At 37.0% G+C, this 14,546-nt stretch overlaps 1 protein-coding gene across 2 annotated transcripts; it reads right to left on the bottom strand.

The window, feature by feature from the left end:
- Positions 1-556: 556 nt before the first annotated feature.
- LOC113401847 (ornithine decarboxylase 1-like) lies at positions 557-11,031 on the bottom strand. Of its 2 annotated transcripts, none has more exons than XM_026641917.2 (11): positions 10,874-11,031; positions 5,850-6,022; positions 5,116-5,529; positions 4,750-4,867; positions 4,271-4,402; positions 3,579-3,702; positions 3,186-3,359; positions 2,743-2,874; positions 2,234-2,356; positions 1,932-2,140; positions 557-1,693 (listed from the first exon to the last, which is right to left on the bottom strand). In XM_026641917.2, the coding sequence occupies exons 3-11, from the start codon at positions 5,300-5,302 to the stop codon at positions 1,531-1,533; spliced, it is 1,362 nt and encodes a 453-aa protein (XP_026497702.2). In that variant the 5' UTR covers positions 5,303-5,529; positions 5,850-6,022; positions 10,874-11,031; the 3' UTR covers positions 557-1,530. The 2 variants fall into 2 exon arrangements, with proteins under 2 accessions (XP_026497702.2, XP_026497701.2); XM_026641916.2 differs by having other exon boundaries at positions 5,116-5,526.
- Positions 11,032-14,546: the final 3,515 nt, after the last annotated feature.

Genomic DNA, 14,546 nt, shown 5'->3' with positions numbered 1-14,546 from the left:
AACTATCGAATCAAATTTGAAGAAAGCTAGCTTGCACCCCAACGGACAGGCTACTTTTTTATACCGTATACCGAACCTGTCGACCAATCCCTACAACGCGGGCGATAACTAGTATTATATAAATCATAAAAGTTTTCCACGGCTGCGGTAACAGTCGAATATAATCGAATAGACAATTATATAATAAAACATAATATAGCACAGACATTTGGTGCTAACACCTTTAAAGTTGATTTTTTAATTCTCTTTTCCACCTCGCATAATATCGATCTGCGCTCCCATTTTGGAAAAACAACGCCAAAATACAAGTTTAATTACTATATTTCTAAACGATTAAATCAATAAGTTTTTTTTTATTATATATATAGTATGTTTGGTAAATCAATAGGTTTCAGCGAACGAGTGTTGCAGTGAATTTAATTTTAGCTTAAGAATAATTTCTGTACCACTGAGATACATATTGGCATATTAATATAAGCACTATTATTCTCAACAACTCCCGGTAAATGCGACATGACTGATGTTCATTTCATTGTTCAATAAATAAAAGACAAAATACATTTCAGCAATCTATATATTTCATAAGCAGTTCTACAATTTTGCGAAATCCTCTACTGACAAAACATTTATGAACGATACAATTTAGGCTAACAATTATTTATTGCGAATACTATTACTAAAAGTTGCAAGAAATACAAAAATTTATGCGAAATAGATTAATAAGTACATTCCATTGTTTTAAATATAAATCCTATTTTGTAATAAGCGACAAACAAAAGCATTTCTTGGTTTTTAATTAATATTCAAAAAAATCACATAAAAGGCGACAGCCAACTTGCAAGGACGTGCTCTACAGTTATAATACTTCAAATACTTGCGATATTGCGTAAAATGCATTTTTTAATTTTTTTTTTTTCAGTGAATGGGGCAAAGTTCATTAGACATTCGGTTATACAAATTACTAAGTGTTAGATTAAGATTTAATTATCAACAATTATTACATAATATTAGTTTTAGTTTTGTTAATTATAAAATTAAAAAGATTACATTAGAAGTAGGGAGAAGTATTTTTTTTTGTTGCAATAATACTTTTTTAAATAATTTTAATTTTTTTAGTTAAAATAAATGTTAGTTATTTTTACAACTAAATGATATCATAATTATAATATTCAATACATCGATATTAGTTACAAAAAAAAAAAAACAAAGAATTGAAATTTGTTAACCAAAGATTAATGTATGTACAGAGTTGCCATCACGCATAATCAACAATTAAGTACATGATTTATTAATGTCCAACAATCCAATCTAATACATTTTGATCACCACCAAATGTCACCTACATGTTTGTTTGTATAATTTTCTTTCAGTCCTAAGGTACTGCCATATTAAATACTTTATTTTTTTGTGACAGCCCTGTAACAGTGACATACACTTATGTTCAATCATTTCGAGATGTTGCCAGCTCACGTGTGCGTCATGGCAACCCTGTACCACTTGTCTAACGACTCAGCCCCTAGTCGCTAGCGGTCACTTGAGCGCGCACTCGACAAACACTGCGTGGTCGAGAGGGTTCAGGGAGCTGGGGGGCGGAGTGCGGGGCTCGGGGGACGGCGGTGGTGTCTGCGGAGCCGTGACGCGCTCGAACGAGAAGTGAGCCTCCGTTAGCGGCCAGAGCTCCTTGAGGGTCGACCTTCGAATGACAAATTTATACAATTTAGTTAGTCGTTCAATAAAATCTGCAACTTTGTTGAAAATGTTTATACTTGATTGTATTTATGCATAACTATTATGTATTCAACATTTAAACAGTCATTTTTGGAAGTATACAATACAAAAGATAATTTATCAACTGTTTCAAAAATGCTCGTTTAAGCAATATGGATATTGGATATGCAAAAACCTCTCCAGCAGCGAGGGGGGGCACTCACCACAGTCGCTTGTCCACGACGGCCCGCACCTTGGGCGTGGGGAAACCGTTGAAGGCGGAGGCGACGGGCAGCGTGTAGGCGCCCATGTCGCGGAACACGAGCCACGAGCCCGTGCGCTGCGGCGGCAGCGAGCACGCGGGCAGCACGCAGTCCAGCCCGTCGCACGTGGGGCCCCACAGCGAGCACGGCCCGGCGCGCTCGGAGCTGGCCTGGGGACGGACGTACGGTTCACTTTGTTAATATCACACGGCTTAGATACGAGTCAATGTTTTACAATGACGAGAGAAGCACGAAATATTTACCTCCAGCGGTTCGGCGACGACCTGCTGATGGTCATACAGCACGCAGTTGAAGGAGCCGTAGACACCATCGTTGATGAAGTACATCATGTGGTTCGCGCCGTCCTCTTCCTCCTTGGCCGGGAGCTGGAAACAACATTATCATGTAGCGATATCTCTTAGACGAAGGCAAAATTTTTTTTTATAATTTTCCCTTAACTTTGATGATATTGACTGGTTGTAAATTGCTAGTATTGTTCATGGATAGACAGGCCAACTAGCGCGGGGGAAATTGTAATCCGATGGGACGGTAATCGAAATGACTGGAAAGAGTGTAGAGTTGATGTTACTTTCTGAAAGATGAGTGTGTTGACACTTGCAACTTTCAAACTTTGGAGTTTGGACAACTAATGAATTACTCGAGAAATAAACTCAATCACACTTTAATGATCCAAACCGAAGTTTGAATCCACTTGCAGCCAGTCAAACACAGATAGTCAAATGTCTTTGGTTATGTGATAATGTAGATGTACCTCTCTGGTGGCGTGTATCATGGTGGCCAGCGTGTAGGCGGCCGCCGCGAAGTACCGGCCGGGCTCCGCGATCACGCGCACGTCGCGGGACGGGAAGTGGGTCTCCAGGGCGTTGTTGATCACCGTGGATACCTGGACACGTCAAGTACTACGACATTAGTGACCTGCATTAATGACCAGCATTTTTTTAGCTAACGGTGGACACATCTGTTGCATTCTAACGTGTTTATTTCATTTGTATATCGTCGCAACTGATTTTGATTATAAAGTTCAGTAACAGCTGCTTAGGCCGCCTCTCCTGTGGATATGGTTTACAGAGACTGTTCCGATATGTATAATTTTGGTAATGCAGGGAGCTTTATATAAATGAAATGTATTATTTTTAATTAATATTCTATGAAACATGAAACGTAAGCGAGGTAACATCTAGAGGCGCCACGCACCTCCCGTATGCAGGTGCCGCTGTTCCCGGGGAAGCCCCCGCCCACGTCCAGCACGCGCATGCGATGGCCCGCCGCGCCGCCCGCGTCGAACAGCTCGCGCGCGAGGCGCACGGCGCGCGCGTACACGGCCGTCTCCGCCGCGCCCGAGCCCACGTGGAACGACACGCCCACCACCTGCGCCGCGGGACACGCTCCGGCGTATTAGTTAACTACTTCAATCATCCACAATAACATAGAATATTTAAATCTTAAACTTGTTTACTTATATCCTCCTGCCATTGAAATCGACCATATAAATCAACCTGAAATAGAAGCTCAATGCATCGGAGAGCATCGATACTCGACGAGGCCATAGTTTGGTGATCGAATGATAATCTAGGAGAAGGAACTCACGCTGAGGCCGAGCACTGCAGCCAGCTTCAACAGACGCGGGGCTTCGGTGACGGGGTCGCACCCGAACTTGATGCCCAGCGGGCACTGGGCGGACGACGCGTCGCACCGGATGCGTATTATCAGCCTGATGGCAAAATATTTACAAGAATAAATAACATTGTCGCCATCACGAATAATTCTAATTCTAAGAAGATTATATTTTTATGTCATACTTGACAAAATTATTTCCAATGACTATCATTTCTATACTAATATTATAATTGTGGAAGTAACTGTTTGTTACGCTTTCAATGCTAAACTACAACACTGAGTTTAATGAGATTTGGTATGAGGCAAACTAAAAACCCAAGGAAGGACTTATGTTACTTTTTATACCTTACAACGCCCCCCCCCAAACGCATAAGCCTTAAAACCTTATATTTATGTGAGGTCAATAGTCAAAATTTAAAGCTGTTGAAACTGCGAAGAGCAGCTTCTTATATCATAAAATTATATATTAAAACTTTTTCCGATACGCGCCCCAACTTCTACCGTATTTTTTTTCAAGTATAAATTGTGTATTAGTTCAGTAGTTTATCAGGTAAGGCGTTATAAAAACGACTCCCAAGTTAGATTATGTGTTTCATTAAGATAGAAAATAATATCGTTTATCCTTTTAATTAAAACTATACTATTTATATAGTTCAACTTACTGCGCTTGTGGCATATAGTGCTTGGTCTTGACCAGTTCCGTCTCCGAGTCGAAGGTGATGGCGTTGACTCCGGCGGCGGTCGCCCAGCGCATGTGTGACGCGGGCTTAGCGGGGTTCGCGAAGATGATACGCCTAGAAATAAATTTGCGATATGTGAAAACATATATCGACCAAATAATAGTCTCCTTGGTTTGAGAACTTCTTCATTTTCTGAAATCGGTGAAAAGTCGAAGAGCCGAGGTGAGCCAGTGGATTTCAAAGGTCAATTTTCGGGAAGTACCACTGATTTTTCATGGTTCGACGGTCAAAGAAACATCATGAGGAAATCTGCAAGCTGTTTAACGAAGCAAAGAGCTCCAGAACCTTGTCTCCGATAGGAGAGGAGGCCTAAGCCCAACAGTGAGACATACACGCTATTCTGCTCGGTTCCTTTTACTATAAAGTACAATATCACTAATTTTAAACTAGTTGATACTAACTCGGGGCGAACTCCCAGCGAGGTGACGAGTTGTATCTCCGCTTTGGAGGCGCAGTCGAAGCCGGTTCCGAGCGCAGCCAACGTGCTCAGCAGCAGCTTGTCGTCGTTGCATTTCACCGCTGGCAACAATAAAGTGACTTATTACACCGCCCACACGCGGGGGGAGGGGGACGGTTGGAGTTTATTTATAATAAGAATTTCACAATTTCAAGTGTAAGCGAATGTACCGTGGAAATGTTTACTGAGGACAATGTTAATACCAAAGGTCTTTTTTGGTAGACGGTTAATATTGAAATAATATTAAAATTTTGAAACAATGGAATATATATGAATTAAGAAGGCTTTGATGTAAAAAGTATTCGCTTACCATAAAACGGTTCAACGCGTGGCATCAGCTCCTTCCACTGGTGGTAACGCGCCACAACCTCACCCAGATCCATCACATAGAAGGGGTCCTCCTGGGCCCCCTCGTCCACTATCTCCCGTATCACGCTCAGGGGGCTCCAAGGGCCCTCCATCACGCACACGGGCTGCTCCTCTTCGATGACCTTCATCGTTGCGGGTATCTTGACCGTCCCGAGTCGACTTGACCTCGATAACTCGTTACGTTACTCAGGTGGGAGTTTCGCTTGTCCTCCGACGGGCCCGAAGCCCCGGCGAGCGCCGAGGCCGAGTCAGTCGGCTATGCTGCGAGTGCGGGGGGATGCGGTGCGGAGAGGGTCAAGTGTCTTCGGAGCCCGGTAGTGGGGGCCTGGTAGCGCTAGTCCACAAGTGTCAGCTGCTGGGTATTATAAACATTTAAACTATTTTGCCGTTTTAAAAAATATGATGTGATGTGTTTTTTTCATGAAATTACTAATATTACTCTATTCCTCCAGTTTTCAACTACTTATAAAATAATGACAATTCCTAGCATGAGCTGGTGGAGAATACATGGAACTCATGTTCTAAGTTTGATAAACTTATCGTCTTTACAGGACTTTACCATAGATAATAGAAATATTACGGTTAAGAGCTGTACATACATATATTATTGTAATATTTGACAACAATGCCATATTGGTATGTGTGTGCGCGTGTGTGTATACTGTGTATACTAACGTGGTCGGCAGAGTATAGTGTCAGCGGGCTGGCGATCGTCGCAACCAGGGCGGGTCGACGTTGAGGGCGCGGCGCCAGCAGCGCGGCGCGGGGCGCGGGCGGGGCGCGGGGGGCGGTCGAGCGAGCGCGTGCCGCACGGCACTGCCACCTGCGCCGGACTCGTCCGGTGCTCCCTGCGCCCAAACGGAGAACATACATGATGTGGTCATTCAGACGGATTATAGCCACAGTGGAATTGAACCGAAATCACAAGTCTGTGCTCAAACGCAATCGGATATTGATCCAACGTGACAAATTTAGGACTTAACGTGACGTCCGAGGCGCAGTTGACTTTTAATAATAACATAAATTATTGAAAAATTACGATGAATTATGAAAAATTGCCTTGCGTGTTTGGATATTTGTTATCCTAATCACGTTTGAATTGCTAGACTGGTTCTAGAACTCTAAAGAAGCCTATTGTAACGTCAAATAGGTCATGGGTCTAATTTTTATATGAATCCTAAATTTCAACAATCGAAAAATTCCTAAAATTTTATTTACTTAAAGCAACGCGTGACAGGTGGTTAATGTATCTTTATGTCTAAGATCGTATGACTTAGAATCGTAGAGCCAAGTCATTGACTTTTTATATCTTTATGCCAGAGTTCACATAGTATCAGCTTTATTTTAGAAATGAAATCGTATCACCATTTGAATAAGTTTTATTAATTCTATGATAGAGGGATAATTAAAAGTCTGTACAGTTATAATTGTTATGGACTATAAGGGTTTTTGAATGCCTTTTGGATTGAGACGAGCTTAGTAATAAACATATAATAAAATATGACCATGAAAACCATCCGAACGGACAATTAAAACATAATCATCAAACACATATCGTCAATAGAATGAGTCGCCATGTGTGTCATGCACAAATAATGGCTTAAATTAATTTCGAAACAGACAAAACAGGCCCGTTCCAACGTCCAATTCAACTCACGAATATGTAATGAAGAAAATAATTCATTCGTATTGACCATAATATGTAGAAAGGAACACGCGTGCTGTAGAAACTTGTTTACCTTTCAGCAATATTCAAGACTGGCAATTCGTTCAACTAATTTGAATTTGTATTCATTTATTTTGTACGATATTATCAAATATCTGTTACGGCTATTGCCAATCGACGCATATTCAGGCATTCAGGCAAAGAGCGAGCTTGTAGTTTTGTAAAGGCATGGTCCTTGCGGACACAACTAGGGGTCGTTTTAGATGACAAGAATTAAAAATCAATGTACTATACATTGAATTTTGTTTACTTCAGAGCTCCTATCGTGCGAACCATAGGGTCTTAGTGTCAAGATAAACTAATAAAACGCAATAATCATTCTTTTAATTGCAAAGATTTTAACCATTATATATTAATTGTCGATATTAGTGAGTTTGTTTATTTGCGTGTTACGCTTTCACGTCATAAATCGCTCAACCGATCATCAGAATGTCTGCATAGACATTATAAATACAGAAAAGGACATATGGTGCTTAACATCCCCCTCCCCCTCCCACACACACACGGAACCCAATATATAATACTTCTAAGTACACTAAATTGTAGCTTTACTTATTAAGTGGCGTGATAGATCGAGAAAGGGTAGCTAAATTAAATCGAAATCATTAGTGACATTTCTTCGTTTCCAAAGATACATAACGCGTGTACTGATTTACTTTTGTCTCCGACGATTATGTAATGTTTTGTTCATACAGAGCCGGTCTAACAACGTATGATTATAGGATATATAATTCAGAGCCTACGTTTTCCATACACAATCGACCGTCTTCAAAGTAATGCCAAAGGTTATCTATAATTTAACTTAACGCAAGTGACTCATGCTAATTTATAAAACAAAATATTTTCTACTATCAGTATAGAACAGCCTTCAACTGTCTCTACAGTTAGACTAAGCACCTTATCTCCTTTATTGAGAACGTTTTTGAACAAATCCCATCAATGTCGTTTGGTACATACACATGTGGCATACTATCATCCTACACATGCAGGATTCCTCACCACATGAAGATTCTGTGGTACTTCACCAATGAGCCAGATCTCCAAATGATTTAGCATATGGCCCAGACTGACTTGTCCTATTTAAATCCGACAATGACCTAACAGCTAGCCAACTCATCATACCAAAATTCTGTAGTTTTCAAGTAGACGTTTTAAGGGGTGAACTGGATTTAGTCATGCCAAAATTAATAAATTAAATTATTTTTATGACGAGCAAATAGGCGGGCTGGCAAATAGGCCACCTGACGGTAAGTGGTCACAAATGTCGGTTAAAATCTTTATTTAGTATAGCAATTGATATTGCTTATTGATAGTCCAAAACTTAACCATGCCCATACATCGGTACTGTGACATATAAACCATTTATGACAACCCCAATGCTACCAGCCAAATAAACAACATTTGACAGCAAATTGACGCGATATCCATATATATAGATCGAGAGCTTGATTAGTCTATGATATTAACTGTTATCGGAATTTTGGAAGTAAAATTAAAGTGGAAATAAGTAGTTAAATGCAACAGTGTTGTATTAAAAACAAAGACATACCTATTAATCACAAGCTCTTAATAGTGCACAACATAGCTGAGTTATTAGCAAATAGCATGAAATACGTAAATCTAAGGTTTGTTTATCTTTTTAACTACTTCCAATGGAAGTAGGCTACAGTTACACTTGTTAAGTATTAAAACTCCATAGACTAAGCAAAATAGTGAAATTACCATACTGTTCACAAGAATTGCATCAGCCTGGCGACAGGCACGGAAAAGATGAATCGCTAAACGTGGCCTGCAGTTGAAACAAATAGCATCGAATTCAAGTGTGGGGATCTGCTCAACATGACCCGCGGTTGCGACAAACACCGGCATCGAATTAAGAACTCACTTCATTTTGCATTCTCACATCGAATAGGATGATTATATTTTATAATTAGAATTAAATTTTATTAAATTACTTGTAATTTCTTTAAATGTAAGAATTTCGTCATTTTTTGGACTTAATTCACTGGGTCACTCGGCCATCAAACAATCATACTGAGTATTGCCGTTTGGCCGTCGTATAATGAGTGGGTACCTATCCTGGCTTGTTCTAAGCTCTACTAGTGTTAAACATGAACTACGTACACTTGCTTAATTTTGCTTATAGCAGGCAGGCAGACTGCCAATTGGGTTATTTGTGACATTGGGTCTGTAAGCAGTATAAGCTACACCTTACCTCAATGCGACATCACACGCATCCAAGATATATCCAAGTTACACTGCTGAAACAGACTTTCAAACTATATATCAAGGTTTTTTTTTTTTTTTATAATTTTCAAAAACTTGATAAAAATTAGAATTGGGATCGCATTGGCAATTGGTGTATTGGTTATACTTACTAAATTGACACATAGAAAATATTGTATCTAACGAATGGTATTAGAATAATGATAATTTAACACGCCATTAAAGTTTTTTGCCTAGTCATGAGGGTCCGTAGTGTTTATAACAAACGCAACGAGTGCAGACGTGCTGACAAATGCGTTTACAGGAACGTAAATATTCGATTATCGTTTTAATCGCCTTAAAACGAAGTAACTTCCGGCAAACTTACATTGTACGTACTTTACAATACTGGCGTGATAGACAGATTTTCGTTTCCTTTTATTTTGAGGTTATATGTTTCGTAATTTACGTGCTACATATAATATATTCACGTAATATTATCAGCACATTTATTTTCAGATAAAATATCTTTAAAATAAAATGACTAAATTATTTTCCTCTAATTTCTTTATCAGACATCGTATTGCTTATCTGTACGTTTTATTGACAGTTATACGTGGTTCTTTGATTATCTTTATATAATAATTTATAATAACATCAATGTAACCGCTTCGCTTCGCTAATTAAAATATATCTTTTTTTTTATTTATTTAAAATGTCGTATTTGACGAAAAAATCGATGCACCGATAATCGAGATTCATGATGACAAGCAAATTAATTTATCGCGTAAACGCTCAGTGCGAGTCCATCTGATTTCCAATCATCAAATATTCTATCACCAAAGAGCAATTGTTAGAATTGTTTTGTGGCTTTGTCCAAGCCCTCATCAAATATTCTATCGCCAACGGTAATAGTTAGTATAGCTGTTCTGGAGGGCCGAGGGTGCTCTTTGCTTCAAAGGTTGGTGGCGCATTGGTCTCATATACAGAATGGTTAATATTTCTTACAGCGTCAATGTCAAAAGGTGGTCGTAACCAATTTAGGTTGCCCATTTTCCCATCCGCCTAATTATTACATAAAAAAACAATATACTAAAAAAATCCGTTACGTCAGGAAGGCACGTAATAGGTAAATATTAAACGAACTGTCATGGCGTCGCAAGATTCGCGGGCAAGGCCAACGTTACGCGATGGTTTACAATTGTCTATTAGTAAATTTTAAATTTATTTAATACAGCGTCATCGAAAATTTATCATTCTTTATTGGTTACGTAAACATTTTAATAGTCTATTTAGTTACTATAAATTCCTTTGAAATAATTTATTTAAATTGTGAATAATTTTTTTATCGTTCCAGGATGGTAGGGAAGCAAGTGTCAATAGGGAAGGGGATGTGATCGCTTTCGATCAGATATAGAATTATAAACTCTAAACATATTTTTAATTTTAATAAATAATTATCCACAGTGCCAACATTGTCTTAATTTAGTTTGCCGCCTTATTGGACGATATTTGATACAAATTTAAGTTTCCAAATTATGCAATTACGTGTAATTAAATTGTTTTAAAGTCTATATTTATTCTTTATAATAAATTTTAAATTAAAAATGTATACAAAAGAGTTATCTAATTCCTATTCAATATAATGAAGGAAAGGGTCTTTAAAAAATAAGTTAAATTACTGCCGGGGTTTTTGTGATATCATCATATTTAAAAATTAATTTAAGAATAAATCTCATAATTTTTCTTTTTTATTAATTTGACTTACCTTTATTAGCGTAATTCTCAAAGCTTTTAAGAACTTTTAAGCAACAACCTTGTGGTTGTTGCTAACCAATAAACCTCGAATTAAATCGCGAACACGAATCAGAGATTCTAATTTAAAAAGTAAAAGAATTGACTGATCTATTATATGCTTAATTATCTGTCACCGGTTGGCGGCAAACTGGTGACAGTGGCGGGATGCTGCCCTATTTATGCGGCTACTTATCAGTAAGATTCGCGGGATTGTGTAGTTATCACTAGTTAATAAACAGTATTCACACACTGGTTTAAACATGGCAATATTTTTCGTCTTAAGGCGAGTATCCACAAAAGGAAATTGGTAAATTTTATGTCGCTAAACGCGTTGGGACGAAAGATTTCGAATTTAATAATTTTAAATGTTAAAAATGCAAATATTATATAACTTTCTGTTTAAATCGCAATTTTACCATCGACTACTGTTTACCGATTAGATGTGATGTCTTTGACGTATCTGAGGTTTACGCTAAACGACGAGCGTGCTGGCCATAAAAGTACACACGATAGAAATAAAAACTTTGCACTATCCAAATTCACTTAAATCAACATTGGTCGCAGTCAAATTCGAAATTTAAATCACGTCGCGTCAAATCAAATTTAACTTCAACAAATTGATCATTCACTTTAATATATTATGCGTGTTGACAAAATGAATAGCCTTACGAGGAATTGAAACATTTATAGAAGTCTCGTCAAAAATAGGTTGAGGTTGTAAAGATAATGTCAAAAAGGGTAAATACCTGTTACTAATGCCGAGCAAAATAAATCAATAATTAATATACATAATAAAGATATCGATTAAAAAATCCTCATTTATATTTATTATCTATATTTTATTGTAAAATTTGTAATCGTGTTAACTGCTGTTACTAGATGAATAAGATTTTTTTTTATCAACGGAACAAAAATCTTTTTTCTATTTTAAATGGATGATACATAAATGTTAAAAATTTAGATTCATCTATACTAATATTTTAAATGCGAAAGTATCTCTGTCTGTTACTCTTATATGGCTAAAACCCTGAACCGAATTTGATGAAATATAGTAGGAAGCAAGCTTGAACCCCAAGGAAGGTCATTTTTGTGCCTAGCACCTGATAACTAGTATAAATAAGGTAAAGAAAAAAAAATTAAGTCATTTGTTATACGAATATTATTATTGTCAATAAATAAATAAATATTTTCATAGTGACTTAAACGCCACGCAATATTAGCGACGTGTACGTGATGCATTATAAGCACTGATGTAACATGAAGCGCTGCAGTGCTCGACTCTACCGCCCTGAACTGCTTCGCTTGACGTCACGAGGCATGCGCCGTACGCTTCGCTACGACTTTGATTATAAAAGATTAATTATTTCCATGAAACTGCTTAAAGTTTTTTAATTAGTAATATTAAATTAAACGTTCATTTTGTTTGAAAACAATTTTCTTTTTTAAATACAAAATAATATTATCTGTGACAGATACCTTATTTTTTCTTTGAATTAGGACTGTTATTTTCCTCTGGTTATTTTTTAAAGTTTAACTTAAGACTATTGACGATGACGTAGCAAGTGTGAATTTTATATTATTGCTATTAACTAATCGTGTTTTGTAAATTTACTTACAGAGGACTCCTCGTCCTGAATGAATATTTACAGTGTATTCGGTTGTAAAGAAATTTTTCATTTTGAAGTGCAGTTATTTATTTCGAAATGTCTTGACGAGCAAAACGATCGGAAGCCAGTTGCGTATATATTAGACCGGCACGTGCCGATATCGACAACAAACACGAGATTATATACCAAGGAAATAATTACTAAGCGATATCATTACTTGTAAATATTTATTGTGACATCAGAAAGGGACTTTTGCCCTAGATTGTACTTATCATTAAAAAAAAAAACAAGTGATGGATATTAAATATTATTGTTCAAATAACACTATTATACATCCAGACATTATGGCTATAAGAGTTTATGCTGTTTTTGTCTTTAGGAAGCAGAGTAGCAGTTACTGGCGTAGATTGACAATCTATACTAATTTAACTAGTGAAAATTATAATATTATCTCAATATAATTCATACCGACAACTGTTTATTATAATACCAGATGTACCAGACATGCGTTACCACGAAACAGGTTTGCCACGTATAGACAGGACAATTATAGTAAGAACACTTCTTGTTTTTTTCGCACATTCTGGAATCTTTGCAGAACATCTCACCAAGGTGCCGTCTCAATCGGGTGAATCGATAAACATTCTATTTTTTTTTTTTTTAATAATACACATCTGCATCTGCAAACATGCGCATAGTGTCTCGAATAATTTCGCCTCGAAGATTTATATTCAGAAAGCCGTTTTCAGTAGCGCCGTACGCAAAATCACAAGATAGGATTTGGCACGCTGTAAGCTTGAAAGTTCTTGCACTGGATATCAACTAAAAGCTATTATGAAGGGACAAAAAACGTGTACAGATCTCATCACTCACGTAGTTGCGCTTCTTCACGCAAAATTATCGACGTTCATTAATATGAGTGACATTCGTTTATAAGATGCCCTCGCTAGCGTGCTTAAATGATATTAATATGAGTATAAAATACAAATTAGATTATATTTGTTAATGCACGCCGATAATTTATGGCGGGCGCGCCTTCGCGAAAGAACAGATCGTTTAACTTTTATATATTCGTTTTAACTTAACATTAAAACATTTCTACGTCTGTTTTGATAGCATGAGTTTAGGCTCTTGTTAATTTACAAATACGCCAACTTCAATAGCGCACTGTTTTGTACAGCTACGCAAAGTATTATGTGACGGTTATTCAATAATAATATAATCCGGTTAAATGAAGTGGATACCAATTATAAGGTTTTCTTTAGATATACGTTCATATTCATGCATTTATAATTAATCATGACTGTTTATCATTTATAGAAATATTCTAGTTCGAGAATGAAATGATAATTATTACAAATTATTTTTAATCTAACTAATGCCTGGGTTCTGGTCTAAGATATTTTTTTAAGCACTGACTTTTCTGTATATATCGTCCAACTAGTGCCAACGATAACTAAAGAGCTGCAACTAAATAGGATGAGCGACGACTGAATGCATAGAGCCTAACAAAAAGATTAACGTACGTAGACAAAGAGCGATTTTTTGAAAAAAAAAAGGTCACTGAAATAAACAAATAAAAAAACGAATATTGACATTTGATACTAATGATATCATAGCTACGCCTTGGTGATGAAGATCACACCCTGACTATTACTTTCTGAAAATTAAAAAAAAAACAAAACTTTAACCCGCGCTTTTTTCGCTGGGCTATTGTCAGGTGAATTAAGAAATTTTGTATTTAATGTACAAAAAAAAACTATTGTTATTAGCATTGTTTATGACAAAACAAATACAATAAATTCGCATGTATTTTCCAGAAAGTATAATAACATTTTGCAAACGTATATATTTAATATAAGTATCTTCAGAGTTCTGAGACTAAATACAATAAACGTAGAACAAATATTAAATGAGATTATTATCTCATCCGTGTTTAAATTTATGTGTACATCATAAAAATTATCGGATAAAACAAATAATGTTATAAATTTATGTAGATGCAGACGTTCGGTCTAGTGCGGTCGGTGGAAACAG

The sequence above is a fragment of the Vanessa tameamea genome, chromosome 25 (genome assembly GCF_037043105.1).
Source record: "Vanessa tameamea isolate UH-Manoa-2023 chromosome 25, ilVanTame1 primary haplotype, whole genome shotgun sequence".
In the NCBI taxonomy this organism is placed as follows: domain Eukaryota; kingdom Metazoa; phylum Arthropoda; class Insecta; order Lepidoptera; family Nymphalidae; genus Vanessa; species Vanessa tameamea.
This window is presented reverse-complemented; position numbering and strand designations above follow the sequence as displayed.